General features: G+C 41.5%; 3 protein-coding genes across 3 annotated transcripts; 1 reads left to right on the top strand and 2 right to left on the bottom strand.

Moving 5' to 3' along the window:
- Positions 1 to 27: 27 nt before the first annotated feature.
- LOC108598555 (DNA repair protein REV1) lies at positions 28 to 4,239 on the top strand. Its single transcript, XM_017985241.1, has 5 exons — positions 28 to 65; positions 124 to 1,242; positions 1,296 to 1,492; positions 1,546 to 2,246; positions 2,303 to 4,239. The coding sequence occupies exons 1-5, from the start codon at positions 30 to 32 to the stop codon at positions 3,271 to 3,273; spliced, it is 3,024 nt and encodes a 1,007-aa protein (XP_017840730.1). The 5' UTR covers positions 28 to 29; the 3' UTR covers positions 3,274 to 4,239.
- Positions 4,240 to 23,821: 19,582 nt separating this feature from the next.
- On the bottom strand, positions 23,822 to 24,949 carry LOC108599217. The gene is made up of 3 exons (XM_017986011.1): positions 24,850 to 24,949; positions 24,315 to 24,732; positions 23,822 to 24,255 (listed from the first exon to the last, which is right to left on the bottom strand). Exons 2-3 carry the CDS (start codon positions 24,705 to 24,707, stop codon positions 23,887 to 23,889), a joined length of 762 nt encoding a protein of 253 aa, XP_017841500.1. The 5' UTR covers positions 24,708 to 24,732; positions 24,850 to 24,949; the 3' UTR covers positions 23,822 to 23,886.
- Positions 24,950 to 25,265: 316 nt separating this feature from the next.
- LOC108598662 lies at positions 25,266 to 27,496 on the bottom strand. The gene is made up of 3 exons (XM_017985373.1): positions 27,049 to 27,496; positions 26,872 to 26,980; positions 25,266 to 26,807 (listed from the first exon to the last, which is right to left on the bottom strand). The coding sequence occupies exons 2-3, from the start codon at positions 26,941 to 26,943 to the stop codon at positions 25,389 to 25,391; spliced, it is 1,491 nt and encodes a 496-aa protein (XP_017840862.1). The 5' UTR covers positions 26,944 to 26,980; positions 27,049 to 27,496; the 3' UTR covers positions 25,266 to 25,388.
- Positions 27,497 to 27,537: the final 41 nt, after the last annotated feature.

Raw genomic sequence — 27,537 nt, 5'->3', positions numbered from 1 at the left:
ATTTTATTAAATACCTTGGCGTTGCTAAAATGGCACGCGATGAAGATAATGGATTTGACGACTGGGTAAGTACTTGCTAATATATATACAGGTCTATAAGGAGTTAATGCATTGCTTTTTTAGGGCGGTTACTTTGAAGCCAAGAAATTAAAGCTCGAGGAGCAATTCGCGGCAGCCAGTAATCCGTTTCGCAAGTCGACTCTATTTGAAAATATATCCATATTTGTAAATGGTCTAACCAATCCATCAGCGGATGAGCTGAAGCGCATTATGATGGTGCACGGTGGCACCTATCACCATTATGAACGCTCGCATACGAATTTCATCATTGCGTCCAATTTGCCGGATTTCAAAGTGCGCAAAATGAACACCAATAGAATTCTAAGCGCGCAATGGGTTGTGGACTGTGTGCAGCAGATGCGTGTGCTGGACTATAAGCCATATTTGTTGTATACCAATCAAAAGACAACGCAGCCGCGTCTAAATTTTGGCAAAGGCAAAGACAAAGACGACAGCACAGTGGCTGAGCCGGAAACTGTAACGAATGCGCTGGAAAATCAACTGGGTGGCATACTTAAGGAACTGCAGCAGGCTGTGGCTACTTCACCGGAACAGAAGAACAGCAGCAAGTTAAACAATATAAGCGCTAACAACAACAGCCACAGTGCACGCACTGCCGTTGATCCAGCGTTTCTCAGCGAGTTCTATAAAAACTCACGTCTGCATCATATTGCAACACTGGGCTCGGGTTTCAAGCAGTATGTTTGTGAGCTGCGTCAAGCGCATGGCAATGGAACATTCAAGAAACGAGCAGAGCTGCGCGAGGCACTGCCTCGCGATGTGGCATACACATCTGGCAAGCGCTATGTGATGCACATAGACATGGACTGCTTCTTTGTTTCGGTAGGACTGCGCAATCATCCAGAGCTGCGTGGTTTGCCCATAGCTGTAACACATTCCAAAGGCGGCAGCGCTGCTACAGATGTGCCCGTGCATCCGCAGTCGGATCGTCAGCTGGAGAAGGAGCTGTTTGCCCAGCGCTTCGAGCATGTAATGCATGATAACAATCTCGTGGACAAAGTGCGCGGTGGCTTTGAGAAGAAGAGTTCGCTCTCAGAGATTGCTTCCTGCAGCTATGAGGCGCGTCAGAAGGGCATAAAGAATGGCATGTTTGTGGGCCAGGCGCTAAAGCTGTGCCCGGAGCTCAAGACCATACCCTATGACTTTGAGGGCTATCGTGAGGTGTGTGAAATGCAATTGAATTGTGAAATGTTATTAATTTATTTATCTTTTAGGTAGCCTATGCCTTGTATAACGCTGTGGCACAGTACACACTCAATATAGAGGCTGTAAGCTGCGATGAAATGTTTGTAGAGCTGACAGAGCTCATTGATGATCTGCAGTCAAATGTTATGAGCTTTGTAACACATTTACGGCAAGAAGTATGGAGCAAAACGGGCTGTCCTTGCTCTGCAGGCGTTGGCGAAAATAAGTTGGTTAACTTAAATATAAGTTAGACTTGTATTAATCGGGATATATTTATAGATTGCTGGCGCGCATGGCTACCAAGCAGGCCAAGCCCAATGGACAGCATTTGCTGGCAGTTGCTGATGTGTCGCAGTATATGTCCACGCTGGCTTTGGAGGTGCTGCCAGGCGTGGGCAGCAGCATGAGCTATAAGCTCAATCAGGCTGGCCTGAATACTTGCGGTGATGTGCAGCAGGTATCCTTGGTGCGCTTAGAGCTGTTGCTGGGCAAGAAAATGGCGCTGACATTGTATCAAAATTGTCGTGGCATTGATACGCGCGCGCTAAACTATGAACAGCAACGCAAATCTGTGTCCGCTGAAGTAAACTATGGCATACGCTTTACCCAAGCGCAGGAGCTGGATACTTTTCTGCGTCAGCTTTGCACAGAGGTGCACAATCGTCTGCTGGAGATCAAGCGCAAAGCTAAGACTATTACTTTGAAGCTGATGGTGCGTGCTGCTGATGCGCCCGTCGAAACTTCCAAGTTTATGGGTCATGGCGTTTGTGATACTCAAACCAAGTCGGTGCAGCTGCCGCAAGGCACCAGTGATGTTACTGTTATTACTCAGAGTGTGCTTAAAATGATGATGGAAATGGAAGTGCCGCCGCATGAGCTGCGTGGCCTGGGTGTGCATCTAAGCAAGCTGGATGAACTAGAAGTCAAAAAGGAAAATGTTTTGAAAAATATGTTTAGCAAAATATCAGAAAAGCAAAAGAGTAAGCAGACAATAACTAATTCTTAAACATTTATAATTTTAAAAATTTAAACGCAGATAAGCCTAAGGAGCAGCGAGAAGAGCCAGTAGAGGACAAAAAGCAGATCGAGGAACCCAAGCGCAAGTCGCCTCGGGTGAGTGTATTTAATATGCTTAAGCAAGCGGCGGACAAAAAGCAAAGTACAAAAAGCAAGCAGCGCAAGGAGGAACAACAAAGCAGCGAGCAGCTGCAACATGAGATGAGCGAGCAGCAGCTGGAAACCAAGTCAAAGCCCATGCTGCCTGCATCCTTAGCGCAATTCGATGCAGATGTGCTGGCGCAGCTGCCTGAGGAAATACGCCGTGAGATACTCAACGAACCGGAGGCATACTTGCGACTGACTGCAGCTGATAAACACGAGAGTGAGCCCAAGCGCAAAAGAAAAATGAAGCGTATAGCGACAGCGCCACGTTCACGTTCCTCAACGCCGCCACCGCCGCCGCCTCGCATGCGTAAATCCACGCTGGAGCACTCACCTTTGAATGAAAGTGACTTGCAGCCTTCCACGTCGAAAGATGCGTTGGAGAAGCAGCTTAAACGCGCCTGCCGTGTGGATCAGATTGTCATAGACTATGCGCAGCAGCTGCCCAGGCATATGCATCCAGTCATACTGGAGCATTTGAAGAGCAACGATGTGATACCAAAGTCAGCCAGAGCTGCTTCGCCTGCTGCGCCTGACAATATTTTTCTGGATGACAACTATAAGACGATGCTGGCCAGCTGGGTAAAGAGCACCGAGATTCCACAGCAGGCTGATGTGAATCTAATGTATATGAATATTTCGCTTTTGGTGGAGGACAATCGCATGAATGATGTCTATGATATTATGAAGTATCTATGTCGTTTGATCAAGTCCAAGCGTAGGAATTGCTGTCGCTGGCATATGGCCTACAATGAAATCGAGTCCAACATACAGGAGAAAGTGCAGGAGGAACTGGATGTCAACATTTATTTTACCGAAGCTATAGATTGTTATAAATGTACCTAAGCTTGAATCTCTCTGCAGTTCTCTCAATTATTGTTGATAACTCTATAAACTTATAAGCTCAGGAAGAGACAAATAGGCCGGGCCCAACACCTGGCGGAACTGCCAAGTCATAATTTGCAGTTTAATGCAAAAGCGTCGCCTCACCGCAGTTAATCGTTGAACGCTGCAGACAGCGCGTTGTAATATGTAATTGAATCGCCTGTTGCAGCCACCGACTCAGCCTCAGCCTGTTTCTACTTATACACTCCCCGTCCAGGTTGCAATCTCAACGCTGCTGCTGCTGCTGCAACCTGACAAACTGTAACAATTATTGTGGCCAGCAATCCCACACATCTTACCACACAGTTTCTTTGCTGCTGCAGCTGCTGCTGCTGCCTTTTTGCCGCAGTCAGTAATTAAAAATAGTCAAGCTGCATTTCTTGCAACGCATCCGGTGCGCCTTGCCACCTAGTTGCTGCCTGTTTTTAGCCTGGATTTACATGCGCTCTGCGCTTTGTCTGATTTAATTATGTGCACTAAAGGCGTCGTTGTTTCATAAATTTAATGCATCCTGTTGTTGCCGCAGCAGCAGCAACAGTTGCAACACAGTAGCTTGACTTGACTTGATTTTTAACATGTGTATGCTTAAATACATAAAAATGATCTGGTCTGGGCCCAGCCTGAGATGCAAATGTTGTCAAGTTTTTCTTTTGCTGGCAACTCTTTTGATAGACTTGTTGGCAGCGGGCAGCAACTGTTGTTGCCGGGACAACATGATTTGTCAACAAGTTCGCGCAGGCGCAGACTGACAGTGGCAAGTTGGCCAAGAGTTTGTTGGAAATTTAAGATTACAGCTTTAAGCGTAGATTGATTAATTTTAAAATAAATGCCAGCAGATGTTGCCGCTCATTTTGCTTGTAAGCGTTCAAAGAATGCTGACAGGCCTTTAATTATAAAAGAAGCTTTATTAACGCTTAAAACATTTTATTCAGGCTTAATAATGGACTACTAAAGAAGTTCTTGAAATTGTTGAAAGCTCAGGTTTTATTTAAAAATAAAGATTTGTTAATTATAAAAAGGCTGACAGCAAAAGTTTCATTTAATTCAAATGTAATTATTAAAGTTAGCAACTCAAGTTGTTGGCAGCAACACTTTTTGATTACATTTTATTTTTCTAACTAATATTACAATTTTTAAGTACTATATCTTTCTAGCTTTCAGTATTTTCCTTGTAGTTTAAATATTAGTTTTAGCAACTCTCGCAAACCTTTTGCTTAACTCCTACAATTGCTCACAAGTTCACTGCGCCTTAGAACAATAAATACTTGTGTTCATGGCCTGTTGTTCCCACGTTGTTGTAACTAACAGTAGCTAGCAATAGCCGCTGCGAACTGTCAACTGTAATCAGACGTGGCACTCGCTGCGACAAGATCACTGCCAAAGCAAGGCTTAGTAGCAATGCAGCCAAAAAAAAAACCACAAGCAAGTAGTTGTTGGCAACATGTAAATATGCATAAGGCACAAAAGCCGGCAACAGCAGCAGACGCGGCTACCAAATAAGCCAAAGCAGCAGTAGCAACAACAACAACAACAACAGCAACAAGCGCAGACAGCAAGTTTTGTTTGTTGTCTACGTAGTTTGCCGCCAATGCTGCTGTTGTTGCTGTTGCAGTTGCAAGTTGCGTCTATGTAAAAGTTAAACTTCTAGCCAATTAACTTGGCTAACGGCTGACTTGCGGCTTGCCGCAGCAGCGGCTGCTGCTGCTGGTGCCTTATGATTAGAATCGTCGACAGACAGCAACAGCAACAACAACAACAGCTAGCTAATGAAGCAAAGCAGCAACAGCGACGGCGGCGGCGACGGCAGCAGCCTGAACGCTGATGAGCCAAGCTGATTAATGGTTGCTGCTGCAGGCGAACTTTATTGTTGCGGTTGCTGCTGCTGCTGCAGGGCAGCTAACAACTTAACTAGCTCTGTGCTGCTGGTGGGCTTAAAGGGCAGCAACAATTTTTGGAAAACAAAAGCTCATGCAACGCGCGCGCGCGCACCTGAGAATGTTGATAGCCCCCATGGAGTAAAAATCAAACTCTACGCGCAGTTCAAGTCCAAGTGCAAGTTTTATTTATTTTTTTTTTAGGCTTTTGCCTTTTTTATGCCACTCAAGAGGACGACGACGACGACGACAAGGCGGCGCGCAAAACAAGTCAAGACTGTTCTTATTGTTGCTGTTGCTGTTGTTGCAGCTTGTTTGCGCGGCCCTTTATCACATGCGCACATCATTTGCTGAACGTGCGGCAGCAGCAGCAACAGCCGCAGCCACAGCAGCAGCCGCAACAGCAATTGTTGCTTTTTAAAGTGTTTGTGTCGTGACAAAATCAATGTTGCAAGCCAACTGTTGCAAGCACACACTGGGTGTGTGTGTGTGTGTGACAGGCAGCTTGGACAGTGATTCATGGTTTATTAAGCGCATTATGCCGCAGGATACTTTTGAAGTTGCAACAGTTGCACGTGTGCAAGTCGCAACTGCTGCTGCTTCGGCATTGGCATTGGCATTGGACTTGCAGCACTGGTCGGCTTTTGCACTTTAAGCAATTGATTACTTAACATGTTTTATGCGTACGGCAAGTTATGTGGCAACAACTGTGGCGCGTTAATTTCAGTCTCGTCTTGGCCTTGAGGCAGCCAAACAAATTGCAACGCGGCAGGCGCTGCGCCGTAAATCAGCGCACAAGTCAAAACACATCAACATCAGCAATCGACAGCAGCACCAGCAGCAGCAACGCCAACCAACAATAGTCTAGACAAACAAAAAAACACATTAGCAATCTTTTTTTTTCTTTAACAAATAGGCGTATGTGAATTTTCTGCTTTTGCAACAATTGCATGTGCAATTGGCATTAATTATGCAAACAACAAAAATTCTCAGCTGTATTCGAAATTCAAAACCTTTCGATGCTTAGAGGCGATAAAAAACGCGTCTGCGGCTGCTTAGACGCGTGATTTATGCACAACAACAACAGCAACAAATATAGCGTAGCTGCTAGTCGTTGTTGCTGTTTGTCTTTTTAGCTGTTGATACATTACGTATGCCAAAAATATGCAAATTGTTCAATTGGAAGTGTGAACGCCGCCAGTGGCAAACAGCAATTGTTGCTGGTTGCTGTTGTTGTTGGCTGCTTACTTGGTTATTGCTGCTGGCGTTGGCGTCGCTGCACTTGCTATTAGAATTGCAATCGCAGCTTCAGAAATAAATTACAAAATCGTGTAAAGTGCACTTTTTTTTATTTATTTTATTTTGTTTCTTGCGGCTTTTTAATCGCATTTATGGCCACATAAATCTTGGCTAAAATTTGCCGTTGCCTAACAAAGTTGTCGTTGTTGTTGCCGGTCTGGCACTGAGTATTATTTTTTATCAATTGAGCCGCTGGCCAAGCTCTTAAATTGAAACTGGTCCACGGCGGTCTTTGATTTATTTATGCGCTCTCCATGTCCGACACTGGGCTGCGATAACCAAGCGCGCTTTCACGCATTTTTAATTCCTTACCACAAACTCCACGTCTCGTCTCGTCTCTTGCTGCTGCTGCTGCTCACCCACTGCATACAGCTGGCAACGCAATCATTGGCGATCTGTGCGCTGCAAGTCGTGCCTTGGCTTGTAATTGAATTGCTTTGCTTCAAATATGCTAAGTATGCTAACACGCCCCAGCCTTGAGGTGGGCGGCAGCTGACAGCTGTCAGCTGGCAGGCAGGTGTAGTTGCTGCCGCTGGCCAAGGGGTGAGCGGGATTGACAGCGCACACATGCGCCTTGATTGGTCACAGCTTACAAATGGTAATCAGATCAAGATAAAATGGCATTACATCAGACTACAAATCGTTATACAAGCATTAAAACTCATTAAAACGCGCAGATTAACAAATGATTAAAATCTAGCGAAAGTATACAACTGAAAGTGAATGCGCTGATGCAGAGATAACAGGCAGGTAAGTAAAAAGAGAAAATAAAAATATACAGTAGTGTAGTTTATAAATAAATCAGCAAATTAATTAAAATTATTTAAAATGTCATTTAAATATGTAATCTGTTGCGCTCAAATTTGAATTATATCATTAATTGGATGCATTTACAAGAGTATCATCCATAATGTTGCAAATATATCTAATTGCGCTTCAAAACAGTCACTTTCAAATGCAAATTAGCTAATTTTGGCGATTGCGCACTTTTATCTAGCCATATCTAGCCTTTTCACTAATCAATTAGTCAACACTTAGCGCCCAAAAGCTAGCAACACTGATATTCACTTGTTAGCGCGCATCATCCGTTTACTTACTACGTCGTTGCGTTTGAAAATTTTCGTTTTGTGTAAATTTGCATATAAATACGTTAAATTTAAGCGCGAAATGGTGTTAGTGCAACTAAATACAATGTGTATTTGCAAGTGCAAGTGATAGTTTGAAAGTGGAAGTGATATTTTGTAGTAAATCAGTAATTCATATTTTTTGGCGGCAGCTAGGGCTCCTTGGGGGCGCCTGGCGCGCATGCGATTTACCGTTGCTTTTTGCGCTCTATGCTTTGTGCTCTTCATTGCATACTTTTGTGTATGTGCATGTGTTGGTGTGCGTGAGTAAATGAAGTAATGCAATTGAAATGCATTTTAATGGTAGCAGTTTCTTTTTTTTTTTTTACAGTGCTTCGCAAAATTTGTGCCGTGAGTGTTTTTTTCTTTCTTAAAACTCGCGTCGCGACGCGTCGGTTTAATCTTAAAATTGTATTAGTGGTGAACTGCATAAAGCTGCGGCTTTTATTTTTTTTGGTAAGTTTCTATTATATTTTATACAATTTATACAATAATATTATTCAAGCGCTTTACCATCAGCAACATTTCGTAAACATTTTTAAAATATCTTTAGCATCGCTTCTTTTTTCTAAGCTGCTGAGTATGACTTTTTTGCTCCCTTTTTATCCTGCAATTCGTATGAAACTCATGTAAAAAGTAATCGAAGCAGCATTTAGTCATTGCAAATGCTACATAAACTGACAGTCTATTTGTTTTATGTCAAGTCGTAAGCTTTAGCTGTAGTTTTAATTTATTTTTGGGGCGCAGTGATTGCAGCCACAGCAACAACAACAGCAGCAGCAGCAGCAACAGTTGCTGTTGCTGACACGCCTGCAAATGCAATTGCTGCTGATATGAATCACATAAAAGTCGAGTCGACTGAACTTGGTTGAACTGAATGAGCTGCATTATCTAGATAAATAATTATTCAACTTAAATCGAAATCGTAATGAATTTTCGCGGGAGTGTCAAACTGACGGCAATATGCGGCGCATTGTCAGTGCTTCGTTAGCAATATCGCAAAAGTAACAGCAGCAGCAGCAACATGTTGTTGTTGTGGCTTAATTGGACAGCGATACAAATCGCAGACTTAAGCTTGGCGATTGGGCGCTTTGAGCACTTTTGGGCTTTGGGCTTTAAGCATTTGGCTGTGTGCCACGCCCACTTAAAACACCTGCAACCGTTTACACGTCGACTGCAGTAAGAGCTGATGGCAATTTGTCAAAAAAAAAAAAAAAAGGAAAGAAGTGTACGCTTGAGCTGCGCTTAAGCCTTTTGGCCGCCGTCTCTTTGCAATTATCCTTATTAGCCCAGGCAGCGCAACAACTTTACGCCAAAGGGCATTTATTTTCGTCGGCTGTATGTATTTTGTTTTTGGGGCAGAGCTTAACGCTTGTTTGCACTGATAAATGCGCAGCGCTGGGGCAACACCTCGTCCAAGTCGAAAAGGCACTAATTACATGACTTTGGCGCGTTGCGCTTCCAGGAAGAGCAATTTCACACCAATTCCTGAGCATTCGCCTTTGGGCGGTCCAGTCCAGGGGTCTGCAATGTTCTTTTCACTGCTTTTTTGTTGTTAGCCACGTCAACTTGGGCTCTATTATTAGCTATGCGAGCACTCATCAATAAATTGTTGCTGTTGCTGTCCTTGTCTACCCTTCCCTACCCCCTTTGCGTCCATTTATGGCGCCGCTTACAATGCGCGGCAATTAAACAATTCGCTTGGTCCAACTCTTGGCCAAATTAAGAGTTTCCACAGTCTGCGCTTTGTGCCCATAGTTGGTCAATGGAATCGTAACAAGTTGTAAGACGATAAGAACCCAACGGCCATTGTTGTTGCTATTGCTGCTGCTGCTGCTGCTGCTGCTATTGTTGTTAGCATTGTTGTCGTCGCTTGTTTGGCTGCGCTTGGTAATTATGCACATTATTATTATTATACTTGTTGTTGTTGTACAAAGTTGTAGCGCCCGCAGCTTGCTCCATAATCAAACAAGGCGTTGCTGTTGCTACCGAAAAAAAAAACCAACAACAAGTGCTCATATTTTTTGCTTAACAACAACGACGACGACAAAAAAATGTTAATCATTGCATTGTTTAACATTGAAATTGAAAATTGTTCAACACCTGTGCGTAGCTTGCTTGATATATATTAAATTATATGCAATTATATAGAGCTCGAGCTTTAAACTAAAAAACGTGCTTAATTTTCAATTTATTTACGAGTTGTAATTTAAATGTTGTAAGCCTTTTTTGAAAGCGTTGCAAATGTGATTTCAAGTTTATGCAGCTTTGGCGCAATATTTAAGCGCTTAATTTAATGTTCAAAACTTTAAAAGTGAATGGGCCTATCAATTAGATATCAAGCTGATCGTTTAGGTCCCTAAAATTAAGCATAAAAAAATGTTCATAGCTTGATTAAACTTGTGCTGAAATTTTGATGCAGAGTTTAAGCTAAAAGATAATTATATGGCTGGATTTAATTTAATATAAATTATATTACTTTGTCTAAAAGTCACTTCAAGTTAATCAAATTCGCAAATTGCACATATTTTGTTAATTTCCAAAATGTTTGAAATTAGTTGTATTAGCCTCTTTGCACTTTTGGCCAAGTTAGTGTTAAGTTCATGCCATGTTGACCAGCATTGCAGCGTCAGCTGCGTTGATTTATGCATTGAGCAGACGACGACAACATCAGCAACAACAGCAACTGTTGCATGCAGGCAACATCAGCAGCAACAACAACAACAACAACAACAGCAAACAGCAAGAGATCTTAGTGCTTGCTGGCTTGACTTGGCCGCTTGGCTAATTAATTTGCCATTTGTGTCCCATTAGCGTAATTGTCTGTCAGTTAAAACTCGCCATGTGCGCCCCCTTTGACTCTTTATAAACAACAACGACAGCAGCAGCAGCAGCAATGGTCAGCTAGACACCAGCAACCTTTGCTTGCATTTTATGTGTCGCCATTGTTGTTGTTGTTGATAATTTGCATACAAGCTAAAACACATCGCGACTTTTATGTGACGCGCAACGCATTTAATTTGAATTTTTTGTTGTTGTCGTCGTTGTGTCCACTGGCGCCTTTAATTTATCAATCTGGGCGTGTCGCACGCCCACCAAACCCAGCAAACACAACAAATATTGGAACACCTGCAAATAAAAGCCCACGCATAGCTTTCCTATAGATTTCTTTGCCAGAGCCATAAATGAGCTCAAGCAGAACCTTTGCAGCTTTGCAGCTGTGGCTGCAACCAAACTCCTTGTGGCTGCAACTTGGCGGTTGGGCGGCTTGTCGGCTCGTTCGCCTTATAAAGCAAACGTTGTTGCTTGTTGTTGTTGCTGCTGCTGCTGTTGTTGTCGTCGTTGTGTGCGCCTGCGCCTTTAGATTGCTTGGCGCAGATGTCGCCGCCAGACTGAGCAGACATAGATACAAACAGTTGGTCGACCCTTTAGGCAGCTGTTTGCCATAGTTGGCGACTTAGAGAGCCCACGCACTTGTCTATAAGCAAACATGGCTGGGGCGTGGGAGTCCAGGCGTCAAACGGGCGTTGCCTCAAAGTCAAAAACTTCGCACACAGCTTGTGCTTCCTTCTCAGTTCTCATATAATTGCCTTTGGCTTTGCACAAACGGCACTTAAACGCTTTATAGCCAGCCAACCAAACTCAAACTGCACTTAAAAATTCCTTCTCAAGCTTCCCTGCTGCTCCTTATTTTATTTTTCATTTGGGCTCTCATTAAAGTTTCGCCTTTTTTGGGGCGCTATCTTATCATAAAAAAATGCAGTTGCTTCAACACCTGCAGAACACAAATTTGCACTTGACGCACAAAAATTTCTTTTCAGGCCGCGCCACGGGACGCAGCCCAAAAATTTTCAATCAGACGTAATAAACACGAAAATATGCCAGACATGAAATTTTTGTGCAGCCTGCCGCAAGATCAGCTTATAATATTAACTTAGGGCTATAATTAAGGCTTGTAAAAAGTTATAAAAGGCCAAAAGTAAATTAGAAAATTAAATGCAGTGGCTTTGAAAAAAGATTGAGGCTGCTTAATGTAATAAATTGAGCTGCAATTTATATTAGTACTAAGTAGAGATGAACACGCGTCTTATTTTGAAAACATGACAAGCCATTGCTCAATTTTAATATAAAAGGCAACAAGTAAATTAGAAATTTCAATGCGAAGAGAAAGAAAATGAATTTACAAAGAATAAATTGAGTTTAAATTAATATTAGCACAAAATTTATACCTATACATGGCTTTTTAATTATTAAACTCTCTTTTAATTGCCTGTATATTGTGTTAAGCTTAGTTTTATAATCGTTTAACAGCAGCAAGGAATTGTAATTAACAGTGCACAAATGTGTGTTGCGCTCTTGTGCTTTAAATTCAATTAAAAATACGAAAAGAGCTTTATTTTTATACGCTCTTAAATTACAACAAAAGACTGCAAAATTCAATTAAGCAGCTTTTGGCTGTTGCTGTTGCTGTTGCTGTTGTTCCTTTGACATAACAGAAAGGCCATTTACCTAAGGGGGACCGCTACAAATCAACGCGAATGCCGCCCGCCTACAAGCGAGAGCCACAGCAGGGTGTGGCGCCAACAACAACAACAACAATGACAGGACATGCTTGGCAGGCCAATGTTAAAGCGCATGCGCAGCGGGTTTTATGCATTTTAATGCCAGCAACAACAACAACAACATTTGGCATTGGCCAAGAAAAAAACTCTTTCTCGTATTTTTTTTAACAACAGTCTGTGTGTCGAACGTTGTTTATGTTGGTGTTATTTTCATTGCAAACAAATGATGAGGAACACGCAAACGCACTCAAAAATTGAAATCACAATAACTTGGACTGTCGTCGCTGCAGGGCAACAGGTAAAATTATATATAGGTATAGGGCTCGTAAAAGTTTACGTTAAATTATGGTTGATATACCCAAAAGGTGGAGCATGAAATGCATTTTATGCATTTTACGAATTTACAACTTTCGAATATGTAAACTTAAGCTAAGTTTAAAACGTAACTTGAGCATTAAAGCTACTGTTAAGGCAGGTGCGAATTTGCAGCTTAGAATTATAATCAAAAACCAAAAAAAAAGAGTTCAGATTACGCACAGCTGGACTGATGGCTCAATCAGGCTCAAATTACATAGAAAGTGCAAGAGAGAGAGAGAGAGAGAGAACAAATTAGCAAAGCTTAGCACAGGCCAATTAAAAACTCATTAGTAGCTGAGCGGGGGGTAGTGGGGGTTGCTTAAGCTATAGAGCACATATGCTGCTTTAATTGCTGGTTTCGCCATGACCAAAAATATAACCGCCAGGCATAAACACGAAATCACTTTCAGCACGTGCAACAGGCAAAGGCAAAGGAGTCGGCAGCCAAAATGATGGGCACTTGCATTAAACGAAATCGTTTAGCCCAGGCTTAAGCCCAAGCTTAAGGGGTAAGCAGGCAGAGGCAGGAGCTGACCAGGCTGGCAGCATCGACGTCTGTCTGTGCAATTAAAGCGCCAAAAGCCGAGGCCTCCGTCTCAAAATGTGTTCAATTTAAATTAACGATCAGCGCAAAATCACAAACGGCAGTTGCTGCTGTACCCATGCCACATGCAACACAACAACAACAACAGCAGCAGCAGCAGCAGCAACAACAAGCAGCGAACTGCCAGCAATTAAGCAAAAGTTTTATTTAAATTACAAGCGCTCTCGCTTTGCTGCTCTTTTGGCGTTTTGGCTCTCACATATGTTTGCTAATTTCTGCGTGCAATTCAAACATTAATTAAACTTAACATTTAAGCTATAAATTGTTTGCTTAATTGCCATTTAGGCGCAAGTACAGTAGGCACCAGCTACAGTCGCACACACACACACACACAAGCAACACAAGCATAAATAAATTAAAAAACGTCCATGACAGCAGCAGCAGCAGCAACAACTGCAACAGCAACAGCAGTTTGGCAACATGTTGCTGCTGTCCAGGCAATGTCAATTCAGAACAAGAGCAACCAGAAGGAGCAGCAGCAGCAACCAGCAACAGCAGCACTACATATTATTAATGATGGCGGAAGCGGCTTGCGGCATCTTTTGATAATGTGTCCTTGTTGTTGGCCAAAATGTTGTTGTTGCCTCCTCGACTTGTTGTCTTTGGCTTTTGCCATTGGCATTGACAGTGAGGCCAGCTGCATTGGCTTAGACAACATTTGAAGTTTTGCTGATGAGCAGCAGCAGCAGCAGCAGCAGCAACAACAACAACTGTTGCTGTTGCAACTAGCAACAATTGTTGCATGTTTATGTTGCTGACATTTCAACCAATAGAGGCCTAGACTAAGGCACAGCTGCATGCACCACAGGCAAACGCATAACTTGGCACCAAGCTGGCAAATCGTTTTCACTACCAAATACAGTGCAACATTGTTGTAGTTGTTGTTGCTCTGGCTGTTGCCGCTAACCAAATCGTGGCTCAAATGCGTGGCCTGTTGCGCATTCGCCTTTTGCATTGCCAGCTCCAATTCTCTGTTTTGCATGTTGTTCAATTTACCAATGGCGCCAAATCTTTTTCTGTGCCCAAGCAAAAATCCTTGGCTTTGCCGCTTGCTTGTTGAAAACTTTTGTGTTGCTGCTGATGCGAGGCCGCAGACAAGTTAGATAAGCTCGCTAAAAAAAGAAACAGAAATAGTTTCGACTACCATTTAGGCACAACGCGTGACTGTGGGAGAGAGAGTTGAAGATATAAATACATAGATAGTGAGTTTAGTAAGCGCTGCGTTGAGCCCTGAAAAGCAAGAGGCAGCCCCAGCCCTGCTAAAAAGCAAATAGCGTAATATATAAAATAAACTTATAAAAGAGTTCTAGGCAAATATATTGTTATAATACTTAAAGGCAGTATGAAATTTGTTTAAAATTTAAAGTTTTGATGTTGTCGTGCCTTAAGTCGATATATTTATATACAATTTCATCATCGATGTCATGCATATATTCTATATAAAAATATATTGTTATAAAGCTTATGCAAGTCTAAAAAATTTGTTCATTGATACATAAACGCCTAGTGATAATAATATGTATAAATAAATAATGTGAGGGATTAAATCCATATTTTTATAGATTATAAATATTATATATAAATTATTATCACCAACGCAGTTATTGAAAGTTCGATTCATTAGAATTTTCGGCGCCGCTTTCGTCTATTTTTGTTTCTCAATTCTCAGTTAAGCCTAATTCGTAGTCAATGATAACAGTTTAATTACCGATATCGATTAAAGACTTAACACATTGTTTCATTTACAAGCTTGCCTCGCTTTGTTGCTTCTAATAGAACTTGCAACCTGCTTTAGCTGCTATACACATTGTTTCAATTTCGTTTTAATATCCCATATAATCTTGACCCGCTTGGATAGTTAATGTTACAACTTTAGCTAATTTTAATGACTCAATTTGTTTAGTGTTGTTATCAAGCCAACTTGGCAATTACACAAGTCATTTAGCACATTTAATGCAACAATAACAGCTTCCAGTAGCTGCTGCAGCATTGATTTGGCATATTTAGCATAGCTAATATATAAAAAAAATACACTGCGGTATAATTAAACGTCTAGTTTCTAATTACGCGAAGCAAATGTGCCAGTAGCATTTAGTTGGCGCATTAATTTTATGCAAATGCCAAAACAAATCGCACACAACCAACCACAAGCAACAGCAACAGTCGCTTACTTTTCGGGGTGTGTAAATGACAAACGACTTGAACTTGTGACTGCGGGGCACTATATATATTATATATATATGCTATATACGCCTGTGCGTATGTATAATTTTTAATAAAGTTTGTCGGCTGTTTGTCAGTTTGGGCCAACTCGTAAAAATATACGCATAACGACGCTGCAAGGGGTCCGAAGGTGAACTGGCAAAAGCAGCAGCAGCGCCCAGTTTGTGTCTTAAGTCATTCGTTCTTTTTTTAGCTTTGGCGCGCGCAAATATTTTTTGCGCAATGGCTGCAGTTATTTAAATATTTACATTTATATTAAATATTTAACATTTGAGCATAGCTAAAAATTAATAATAATTTTAGAAGCAACAAATATTTTAACTTTTTAGTTAAAGACTCGTATTATTATTATTATTTTGTTATATTTATTTTTTACTATATATTAAATTTAAATTTTATAGCGCATTTTATAGTCGTTTATATAGTTCTTACATTTTTTTTTGACTGCGTGCGCATTTGCATTGCAATTTTTTAATTGATATTTAATTGCAGTCAGGGCACAATCATACACACACACACACACACACGCACAGCTGTGTGTGTGCCACAAGTGTTTTGAATATATTTTATTTTTTTTATTAGCTTTTAATGTGTGCAGCTGCAAATTGCATTGCCAGCTCGTTATACTCAATTTTTTACAACTTACTCTTAATATTTGTTTAACGCAAATTTTACACTAAAGCATATTAAAATTGATTTTATTTTGCGGCACTAAAATCAGCAGCTGCAAATGGGTTTTTGCCTTTTTTTTATAGTTTGTTTTTTATTCATTAGCGCACTAAATGGCACTATAAAGCGTCGAGTCTATTGTGTCCTATTGTCAGTTTGTTATCCTGACTGTCATTTTGGCAGCGCTTTATCTAACACTTGGGCCCGCAGCTCCAAAATTGAAGTTCTCACGTTCGCGCATTTGCTTAGCTAATTTTCGGGGGTGAGCTCTTGAAACAGGAAACCCCATTCAAAGCGCTTTTGTTAGGCAAACTTGCTGATTGTTTTGTTGTCTTTTATTTTATTCCACCAAAATGAATGTGGGAATGAAAAAGCAATTTCAATAGAGCTTAGAAAATCGAAAACTACAACTCTAATTGCAACTAACAGCTAACAAATTTGTCTGCGCTTAAGAGTGGGCGCTTGCAACAACAAAAAAAAAAAAAATAAAAACAAAAAACTTTAACACGAATGCTTTTCAATTTGTTTAACCGTTTTAAGCCGGAAAAAAAATTAGCTGCAAAAGCAATTTGGTTAAATCAGCAACTTGACGGCTTAATAGGCTTTGATGTTTTTGGTTATAATGCTATAGACGTTGTCTTGGTTTATAAATCAATCAAATTGAGGGCAACTTTCGTTTTAGATTGAGAGCTAAGGGTTGGACTAAAAAATTGCAATTTATTTTTGGGACTTAAAAATATTTTTAAGGCTAATTTAATTCAGTTTTGTTAAAGAATAGAAATTAAATATTTTTTTTGCAATATTCATAGCTAAATATAAATTGTATAAAGAAAGAAATAAGTTTTCTTAAGCTTTCAAATTTTTGCGCTACTTTTAATAACAGAATTAAAAATATATTTATAGTTTGCATAATTTTCTGAATTTATTGCTACTACTTAAGCTTTTGTTAATAAAATCGCTGCAACTTTTCTCTTGCTGCTTTGTCATGGTCTTCAAATTCAATTAACAATTACATAAGAAAACAATTTTCTTTAGAAATTTCTATTAGACAAAGAGTAGTAGTAACAGTAGTAGCTTCCTCATTTACCGCTAGCTTTGTAACAAAATTGATTCGTTTGTCTAAGTTGAAGCGACAGAGCCAGCCAGACAGTCAGACAGCCAGCCAGACTTTCAAATTGCAACGTACGTAGTTAGTTAGTGGCTTTAACTGAAAATCTGTTTTTCCCATGACCTCGAAAGGCGGCAGTTCTTCCAGTCAGGTTTCGTGTGTAATTTAAGACGCTGCGCAAAGCAACGAAAAGTAAAAAAAGAATATATATAAGCAAATCAGACGACGACGTGACGTTGAAATTAAATCAACTAGACTAGAGACGCGTCGAGAGTTTTGTGCGCTGCTAACCACAGCCCGAAAGCCAAAGTTAAGTGAGCCAACTTGGCCCAGACCAGACCACTTGACCAAGCGCAGAGGCGAGACGAGACGAGTTTGCGACTAATGCAACGTTGCCGCAGTGTGTGTTGCAGTGTAAATTGTTTAACATTTAGGCTGGCTTTAATTTGAGCTCGCAGCGCGCTAAGCGACTTAGCCATGGCTCGCTGCTGCCATCAACGCGTCTGTTCGTGCAATTTGTTTTCATAATGCCCAATATTAATACACAAGACCGCAGGCGACAATTTTGATTAAAATGCCATTTATATGCTCATAAAGTTTCCAAGACCCGAGCCGAGGCGAGGCGGCTCCTCCTAAGACTTCGCGTTCGCATCTCTTTAATAAAGTAATCCATGAGGCCTGCATTAATCCCAGTGCTAATGACTAATTGTGCAACTAATGGGGCAGCACGCAATGTTGTGCCCCGGCACGTATAGCATACACGACGTTGCAAGTTCAAGCTGTGGCAGACACGTCAAGCCGCAAATTGTAAACCACAGCAAAGGGCTCGCAGGCTCAGAGCTCAGAGCTCAAAGCGCAATCCAATGCAAATCAATAATTTGTGCGCAGCAGTATGCAGATCAAAAGGTCGCCCCCAAACCAACCAACCAAGTTGCCCCAGCAGCCATCATAAGACACAGATTCCAATGTGGCCGTCGCCGTCGCCGCCGCCACATGCCATGACAATCAGAATTTTTCTTTATTTTTTTTACTTTTATCTGCAACTTGCTGAAAGGTCAACGCGATCATTTCCGCATGATTACAAAATGCAATTCTTTTGCTGCCGAGACGCAGACCAGGCCAGTCAGCCAGGCCAGCCAGACAGACGAAGAGAGCAAGCAGTAGGCGCTTGAGTCATGCCAGCAGCGCGTTTGTGTCTTAAGTCATTCGTTTTAAAGCCAACACGCAAGCGCCACACAGCACACGAATCCAAGTCGCAGCCGAGTCTGCGCTCAAATTCTACACGAAGTGAGTTAAGCTGGGGTAATGTAGGGGCAATGCAGGAGCAATGAGGGGCAATGATCAAGTCAGGGGAATTGACAGGGGTTAAAGCGGGGTAAAGCGTAGAGTTTTGCGTGTGGATCGTATTAAGGGGGTGTGCTCGTTTGATTGGCTGTTTATAGTGGTGGGTTTAACTTCAAGCTGGGGTGGACTAAGGAGAAATAAGCTCTACACTGGGGAAGGACTGCTCAGTTGACTTAGGGGAAGGCTTTGAGGCTTTAACAGCAGCTCGAAATTTGCTTTAAACGAAAATGTAATGAAAAATGCGATTGCTAAAATAAAATTATTGTATATTTTTTAAATAATTTTAATTAAATGTTTAAAACTTAAACGAACTTGCTTTAAATTATAAACTGGCATTTAAAATTAGAAAATTCAGCTTACTCATTTTATTTATTTTTGCATTCAATTTTATTTCAAAACTTGCAGTTACAGCTAAAAATATATTTTCTTATATTCTACGCTAGCAATGAAAAATAATAAAGATATTGCATTGCCTTACATAAAGCTTAATCCTCACTCGTTCAACTGCATTACTCTGCGGCAGATTTTAGCGCTGCTATATATAAATGCTTATGTCCCACTGATAAATCGTTTCAATGATGATCGATGCTGGAGCAGCCGCCTTTAAAACGCCAAGACTACTTAAAGGGCACTTAAAGAGCTTCTGGCATTGCCAGATAACAATGAAAAATTGCGCAGCGGCTACTTGTGGCCAAGATTGTCGCCAGGGTCGGGTCTCTCTCTTCGCCAAGTCTGACAGTTGTAGCAATTTCACAACACGCTTGACTGCAAGTTGCGTCTGCTGCTGATGCTGCTGCTGCTGCAAAAAAAAAAAGAAGTTGCAATCGCAATTGCAGATAAGACAGTGTCAAAATTTAGCAACTGCTGCAGCCACAACGGCTGTCAACAAATCATTTGTCAATGGCAAACGATAGTTGAAACGGGTTTTGCGTATTGAGCCTAGGCGTTTGTCTTAAATGCAGATAGCATATGGTATATGTATATAGCTCTCTAACTAAGTACGCTAAGATTGGCTATGTGCGCAACTAAATGATTTATATAACTTTTGATAGAAGTCTATTAACAATAAGTTAACTAAAGTTAAAGCGCTGAAATTTATTAAACAAGTATACAAATTTATAGCAGCTTGGGTGCTTTAAAAATTCCACAAATACCTACTGCATAGATTATATTCAAATTCTTAAGAAAAATATATTTAAAGAATGTCAATTGTTCATTTATTTTTAGAGTATGCATGAAGTTTGTTCAAGTTTGCAGCTTTTTATTAATAAAGTTAGCTACATTTTGGACAATTAATTGGTTAATTAAATGGCCAACAGTAGCGTACCCAGTTAGTTGTGCATTTTGTGTTTTATATGCCGTTATCAGGACACGACAATCAAGAGCAGAGCAAAGCAGAGCAGAGCTCAGCGCATCGTTGCAAATGCAGCACGACAGCGGCAAGCGGCAACGGGCTACCAGCTCGACTCGCTGGCCACTTCATTAGCTACCAAATTGATGAGTTCAATTAGGCAGCCTGGCAGGCAAGCACCCAAGTCAGGCAGCTGCTGTATGCGCATCCTTTTTTGGTCAAGAGTAATTAGCGCGTTGAGATTTTCAAATTGCCAAAACTTGTTGCTGCGGAATTTGGAACTTCAGCTGTCGCTGAAACTTGTGTAGCTTAAATTCACTTTCGTTGCATTGTGAAATCAAATGTTCATATATATATATATATGACTGGCTATATCTGTTAAGTTTTGCAGCTGCTGCTGCCAACATTCGTAGAATTTTTAGTAGCTTTATATTTTTTCGGCAGCCGCTTAATGAGTTGGAAGTTGAATGTTTTTTTTTTGAAAATGGTATTCTCGTGTTAAAACATTGATTCGATTGGCGCGCTTAAAAGGTGTCGTCGTCTCGCATAAAACGAAATGCTTATTTATGCCATATGCTAAAGGCAATAAAAGTTTCACCCAAAAAAAAATATCAAAAGCCGCCGTTATTAAAGGCTTTAATTAAAGACAAAACTAAGTTGGGCAGCCCGCTAAGTTTTAAACTACAAAAGAATTTTCAGCTGCTGTTTAGCGACAGGCGCATGCTTTAATTTTGATTGTAATGTTGCAGCAATTCATTAACATACACACACACACAAAGACACACATACACCTGACCCATTTTAGTTTCAGGTGTGCTTGTGGTCAGCCTTGCGCTGTTTTTTTTTTTGTTTTCTTCTGTTGTTTCCGCTTTGGTTTTCAATTTCACAGTCACACAGTTCTTGCTGCTTTCTCAGCTTTGGGCGGCGTGTGAAAAGCATTTTAGCAATTTATAAAATGTGCAACAAACTAAAAGAACTTTTGGTAAGACTACAGAATGTAACGGGCTGATAAGCTGAGTAGTTACCCTAGAACAATTGCATGTTAGTTGAAATTCTTCAGCGTTGGTTTCAAAATAATTTTATATTTAAAATAAAATATGCAGAAGAATGTGTATTTTATAATAATTAATAATGAATAATATTTATCTAAATAATATCTAAAATTAAATTAGATATTTAAAATTTAAAATATTTATCTAATTAATACTTTTTCTTTTTCAGTTTTAAAAGCTCAATTAAAATGCAGTTAAATATTAATAAAAATAAAAATATTTATAAAATAAAATAATATATTTTTTTAAGTAGGTAAAATCTTTAAATAATTTAGTAGACTGCTAAATTGAAGTCTTTAGTAAAATTTGATATATATCAGTTCATAAATCTCATTGTTATTCTAATTAATGCTACTTAATGCTGCTCAATTTCTCTAAGCCTTAACTTCTATTGTATTAATGTCAACTTAAGCGCTTTATAGCTCAACATACCCCAGACGAGGAGCTACCAAAACAGAACTAAAATCTTCCCGTTGATACAAACGTTTTAATAAAGTTCTCACACATTATTCGTCACGCCGTAATGGCAGCGGTTGCGTCTGCGCGCCCACATACCGTTGAAGGTTTTTGATTCCCAGTCTCATTAGCAGCGAGAGACGAGAGCTTGAACAATTTACCACCATAACATGGACTGCGACTGGGACAGTTCACATGAGCGCAGCGAGCATTTCCCAAACAGTTGTCCAGGTTCTCGTGTGATTTTATTTTTGGGTTTAGCTGAGAAGCAACAGTCTGGGAAGAATCCACCCTAAAGCTGAAGCGCCGCTGCACCTGAGTGGGTTTAATGAGGGTTGTTGCACGCATTTTGAAACTGACGCGTGCCGTCTGCGATTGTGAGAATGCAATTTGTTATTGTTTAATGTTGCTAAGCTTGTTTACACAGCAACAATAACAAAATGCACAATAGGCAAGCTGATAAAAAATAAAAGTGCAAATCTCGCTCGCTCTCGCTCTCTCAGTATGAAGAACGTTTGTATCTTTTTATAGTTGCAAAATTGACGTTTGAAGTTTAACAGCTGCTGTTTTAGCTAGCAAGTTCGTTGTCTAAGTCTTTCACATAAAACAAAGCGCATTTATTTTTATGTTCGTAATACGTTAACTTGGGCAAAACAACATCATCATCAATGCAGCGAACAATTGCACGTTCGATTTAAGAGTTTTTTTTTGTAGCTGTTGTTGCTGTTGTTGTGTTGTGGCACCAAAAAAGGCAACGGCAACTCCCATTAAACAGACGCCAAAAAGGCAAAACGCTTTTTTGTTTCGCTTGCCTTTTGCTTTGGCGCCCAACGTTGAGCATGGCCACCAGCGCTGTTTTGATTTTTTGTGGCGCCACGCCCACAGCACAGCAAGCAAACAGTCACTTGCAACGCCCACCGCGCATGTTTTTTGTGCTTTCTGTGGCATATTCCCAGATTTGTTTAGGCCCGGCTTTGATACGCACCTCCCTCCCCCCAATTCCATTGCTTGGCATCATTAAAGCAGCTGCATTTAATTTCAATGCCCATTTAAGGCCGCGCGTTGTTGTTGTTGTTGTAAAGGGCTTGCTGCAGCTGTGGCAAGCTCCACGCATTTTTTACAACATTTTTGCCGCGACTAGACTAAGCGAGTGAGAGAGGGACCCCCGGTTCACATACAAACACGTGCAACTAGTGCACTAGTGAGACTCTCAGGCCCCTTCTGCGCCTGCTGCAGTTGCAACAGTTGCTGCTGCCGCTGCTGCTGCTGCTGCTGTTGTTGTTGTATCAATTAAAGCTGCGCTTGATTTTCACATGCGTAGGACGACAGGTGCAAAATGTTACAGCGACTTACAGCCTCTCTCACTCAGTCAGCCCCAACAGCAATGATTTGAATGTTTTTCCATGCGGTTGGGCTAGGCTAAAATTACAGGCCAAGACTGGCCACAGGTGCAGCAGTGGCAAAGCCAGTGCCAACAGCTGCTCAAATCATTTGCAAACGCGTTAAGTGCGCGTCTCTCGCTCTATGTATGTGTGTATGTGTGTGTGCATCAACCGGATGGTTGGGCGGATGGGCGTCAGCATTGTCGACAATTTGACGGGTGGTCAAGCACCAGCAGCAGCAGCAGCAGCTGCTTTACCCCCAATGCTCTCAAGTCTCTCATGCACATGTAGCTAATTAAGATTCTCTTTGCATTTCGCCTTTTTATTAGACGCTAAGCAGCGGCGCCTTAAAAGCTTTTAATTTATGTTCTAGACAGCTTAGATTGGTTGAGAATTGAGATTTACTATTTAAGAACTTAAGGAATTTTGCTTAAATCAATAAAGCTAATTATAGAACAAGGCCAAAGGAATTTAGGAAATATAATCATAGAATTCTGTTAACACAATAAATATATAAAATTCTAAGACTTTTTTGCAACTAAACTTAAGTAGCAACAACAGTCCATAAATTTTAATTTTTTGCTAGCTGTTTGCAAATTGTAGCTCAAGTTGTAACTAGTGCTATAGTCTAATTTTAGTGGAATACCAAACTTGCTTAGGTTGAGGTCACAATCTTAATTTTAGCATCAATCAAGCGTAAGACAAGGTCGCTTGGCTATAGCGGACTTGCATCAACTATAGTTTTAATTATTCCATTATCAAATGTGCTCTCATTCTTAATCTCAGTTGGCTGCAGCTGCACATTGCAAGCTGAACTGCTCCTTTGACTGGGTTCTCTGCATTTCCTTGAAGCTTCAGCCAATGGTGTGATCCAAATATTGCGCTTTATATTTAATTCAATTATATTTAATAAGAACTTTAAGCTTACTTAGCGCTGCAACTAAATCAAATCAAAAACTCGCCCCTACTACACCCATAACAAAATATTTATTGCCTAACCGTTTTTTTTTTTTGAAAACAGCTGAAGTGCTGCATCGATAGCTGCGCTTGCATTGTCTATCGGTACACCGCCACTTTTAGAGTGAATTCACGCAGCTGGCGCGCTAACTTAAAATTGTTTATTCATATACACAAAACAAATATTATATTTAAATGTAAGCTTAATAGTATTATGTGCTATGGGCTACGGAGCTGCGTTCACCACGATTAATGCGCAGATTGCCCATGCAGCCCTCGAATAAAATATCGGCAATTGCTTTACGTGCTAAAATACGCTGCGTTGGTCTCATCTCCTCATATTGAATGGCCCAAGATTTGGCCAAGGCTTCTGATGCTTCGCTAATGATGTTATCTGGTGATTTGGACTCTTTGATAACGGTCATGTTGGTGTCTGTGGAGCAGGATGCGGGTTCGGCTGCAATTTCGTTTTCAAATATTTCAATTTTTGGGCTAAGTAAACCTAAATCCTGCGTAACGGTAACGGGCGCAGCTTCTATATGACTATGCATCAGCCAGCTATCAGTTGGAGGAGGTGTATGCTGAAAGAGTAAAGCGTAGCCAGTTAGTAAAGTAGTTAATAAAGGCAAGCGCAACTTACATTATTTTTAGTAGAGCGCTCTAGCTTAGCACACAAGCGTTTTCTAAACGAAGCTTGGGTGAGCAGAAAGCTCATGTTGTCATAGAACCATAGGGTGGGCTTGCAGCTCTTTGGATTCTTGCCCGACTCCTTTTGTTTCCACAGACGCATTTGCTCACGTCGATAGTTGGTGCGAAATATGTTTATGCGTCTGCTTACATCGCTTCTGGTTGCATTTGGTTGAATTTCGCGCAGCTTTTCTCTAAGCAACTCGTATGATTCGTCTTTCAGTTCCTTATTCTTATAGTCGTCATGATTGAGATCCCAGAGTTGCGGCATTTGCTGATAGAGTTTCAAAAACTCGCGCCAAAACTGTCGCCGGCCAGTAACAAAACGTTCTGGCAACGCTGCCATGACATGCGCATCTAACTTCAAGCAGCTGGTGTGAATTTTATTTATAAACAACAGCAATGTTGTTGCAATAAATGCAGCGCAGATAAACAAATAGTAGGCAAAAATTAATAAGCAAATGTAAATTGTTTATATATAAACTTACAGGCAGCAGCTGTTGAGGGTTATTAAATGAAAAACACGAACTTAACGTGGGCAACACTAAACGCAAACTGACTGACTGACGTAGCTTTGGCTGTATGCGTGCGAGTGTGTGTGTGTGTGTGACGTGTGTTGGCTTGTCTGCGATTGATTGATTGATTAGTTTTGCATGTGTGTGTGTGCGAGAGAGCGAGAGCGTAAGCGTCCACAGTTTGAATTGACTGCACGTTTAATAAAACGTGAGCACACCCTGTGCTAAGCATAAACTAAGGGCAGACATGCGCAGAGGCCGCACAAACTGTTTGCATGAATCACCCTGTGCTGTCGCACACCCTCGCACAAACGCTAGAGAGCGCGCCAGACAATCTAAAGTGCCAAATTTTCCACTAAGGGCAGACATGCGCATAAATTTGTTTGCTTGCATTTGTTTATGTGTGTGTGTAAGCTACAAATTGGTTGTATTTTTGGTTGGTAAAAGTACAAATTAAGATTAATATACAGGCTATGAACTAATGATTGCAACTTGAGTTTGGTAAGCTTAAGCTAATTATCCGCCAGCTCTCGCATGACTTCGTCAGCGCGCGTTATTAATGCAATGAGGCGATAGTTCTCCCTGGCCAAGGCGAACTCCTCCAGCAGCTTCAGGTACTTGCGCGCCTCGGCACAGCTTATGGTGTCACCATTATTGTTATCATCATTAATGGGCCTGGCACGCTTGATGGCAACGGAAGAGCAGGGCGCTTTGCTTAGCGGCGACAGCGTTGGCAATTCTGGGCTTGGACTACGTTTGCGTTGACGCATTTGTTGTATATACTGCTGCTCATCCTCGACGGCCAGTATTTCCGCAAGCGAACGCACACTGGAGCGTCCGCCATTGCAGTCATCCTCCTCATCCATAAGCTCCGTATCGCTATCCAGCTCCTGCTTAATGCAAACTTCGGGCTCCTGCTCAGGCTCTGGCTCTGGCTCGGGCTCGGGCTCTGGTACTGTTTCTGCTTCTGGCTCTGTTTTAATTTCAGTTTTTATGTCCACTTTGGGGGGCGGCATGCTGGACTTTTGCAGCGCCGATGTTGGCTTGATGCTTTGAGCTAATGTAGCCAGCGGTATGATTGTCATGGTTTGTGCCGCACCAGGCGGCAGTATGGGAGTGGCTAGCAGCACCTTTTGTGAAGTGCCTGTGGGCACTTGTGGCAAGCGCACCAGCTGTGGCAGCACACGTTGCAAGTTCAGTTCTTTAATATTAGGCTTAATATCCTCCTCATCGCTGCTTTCACCGCCGCCATCAATATCCACATCGGGCTCATCCTCATCCGCCTCAATGCTGGCCAAGCTAAACTGCTCCTCATGCTCCTCCTGCTGCGCCTGTTGCACAGCGCTCGCGCCCTCTTCATGCAGCACATCCTTAACTATATCATTGATTTGCACCGAATAGCTTTGTGTATAGCCAATCTTCAAGAACTTTGTATCATTGCATTTGATGTTATAGATGAGGCGAAACTTGTCGCACCATTCCTGATGCGGAAAGAACTTGTTCAAGCCCATCGAGCTCTTGAATTGCAGTGCCATCTTCTGTATAAGACCATCGGATATGATAAAGTCCTTGTAGTACATCATGCGGCGTATCCAATCGTAGACAGCCTGGCCCAGCATCGATACACGCACCACTTTCATCTCCTGCGTTCTGGCATCCGCACAGCGTCGCGTGCGTTGCTCCCAGGCGCGTAGAATTTCCTCCTTTTGCTGCACAATGCGCTTGATCTGATCGGGACTGCAGTTGAAAATGCGTCCCACATGCTTATAGACAGGCTGGCGATCGTACTCTCTGAGCGCCGCCACCTTCTCATTGAGAGCGAGCACATTTTTGCGCTTGATGCGATTATCGAACGCCACCTTCTCGGCAGCGGGCAGACTTGTCGTTTTAGCTTTGGAAGGGGGCGTTTGCTTTGCGTCGGCGTCTGAGGTCTGCAATAGGTTTAACAAATTTTAGACTAAAATAAATAAATATTTGAGAGCTCGAGGCACTTACGCTGCTTTTTGTTTTATCTGCATGCTTAGTCTTAAGCTCGCGCTGCTGCTTACGCTTGTCACGCACACGCATCTTTCAATATAAATTTTCTAGCCTGTCAGCAAATGCACTGCAATTAATAATAGAGCCAGTTGTTGTTGCTGTTGTTATTATTGTTTTTACATTTGGGCAACTCACCCTGTGTCTTCTGTCCGCCCTGTTTCTGTTTTCGTTCTCTTTCATGCGTTGGCTACGATTTTGCGCAGCAATGTTTTTGTTCCTACTTGACGTTTTTCTTGCCTTCGCTTTATGCCGCCGCTTGCTTTAGCTTTTAACTAAATAGTACTTTGTTTTATTGCATTTGTTGTTATGCACTTTGTTTTAGTTTGCAATTTACTTTTACTGTTGCTGCTCTGTCGTACAATTTATTTTGTTAAATCTATTACAACGTACTCGTCGTAGTTGCTGCGCTGCTGCTCACGTGTGTGTGCGTTCGTTTGCTTTTGGATTTTTCAACTAAAAATAGCAGGCCCACCACCCGCCAGCCAGCCACCAGCAGTTTGTGTGCTGCTGCTATTGTTGTTGTTGTTGTTTCTGAACCCGTGAGCGCAACTGCGTTTGCGCACTGAGAGCGGCACAAATTAACGTTTCGCGTTGTCTCTGCGCCGGCGGAGAGCGCTGATAAGC

This window comes from Drosophila busckii, chromosome 3L, assembly GCF_011750605.1.
Source record: "Drosophila busckii strain San Diego stock center, stock number 13000-0081.31 chromosome 3L, ASM1175060v1, whole genome shotgun sequence".
Lineage (NCBI taxonomy): Eukaryota > Metazoa > Arthropoda > Insecta > Diptera > Drosophilidae > Drosophila > Drosophila busckii.
The sequence above is the reverse complement of the archived record's forward strand: the minus strand, read 5'-3'. Positions and strand labels throughout refer to the sequence as shown.

Coding starts and splice junctions, on each gene's coding strand:
- LOC108598662 (XM_017985373.1), bottom strand. CDS start 26,943: ATGCGTGTGCGTGACAAGCGTAAGCAGCAGCGCGAGCTTAAGACTAAG. Junction 26,808..26,871: donor CAGATAAAACAAAAAGCAGC/GTAAGTGCCTCG, acceptor AACCTATTGCAG/ACCTCAGACGCCGACGCAAA.
- LOC108598555 (XM_017985241.1), top strand. CDS start 30: ATGGCACGCGATGAAGATAATGGATTTGACGACTGG. Junction 66..123: donor ATAATGGATTTGACGACTGG/GTAAGTACTTGC, acceptor TTGCTTTTTTAG/GGCGGTTACTTTGAAGCCAA. Junction 1,243..1,295: donor ACTTTGAGGGCTATCGTGAG/GTGTGTGAAATG, acceptor TTTATCTTTTAG/GTAGCCTATGCCTTGTATAA.
- LOC108599217 (XM_017986011.1), bottom strand. CDS start 24,707: ATGGCAGCGTTGCCAGAACGTTTTGTTACTGGCCGGCGACAGTTTTGG. Junction 24,256..24,314: donor AGCGCTCTACTAAAAATAAT/GTAAGTTGCGCT, acceptor TTACTCTTTCAG/CATACACCTCCTCCAACTGA.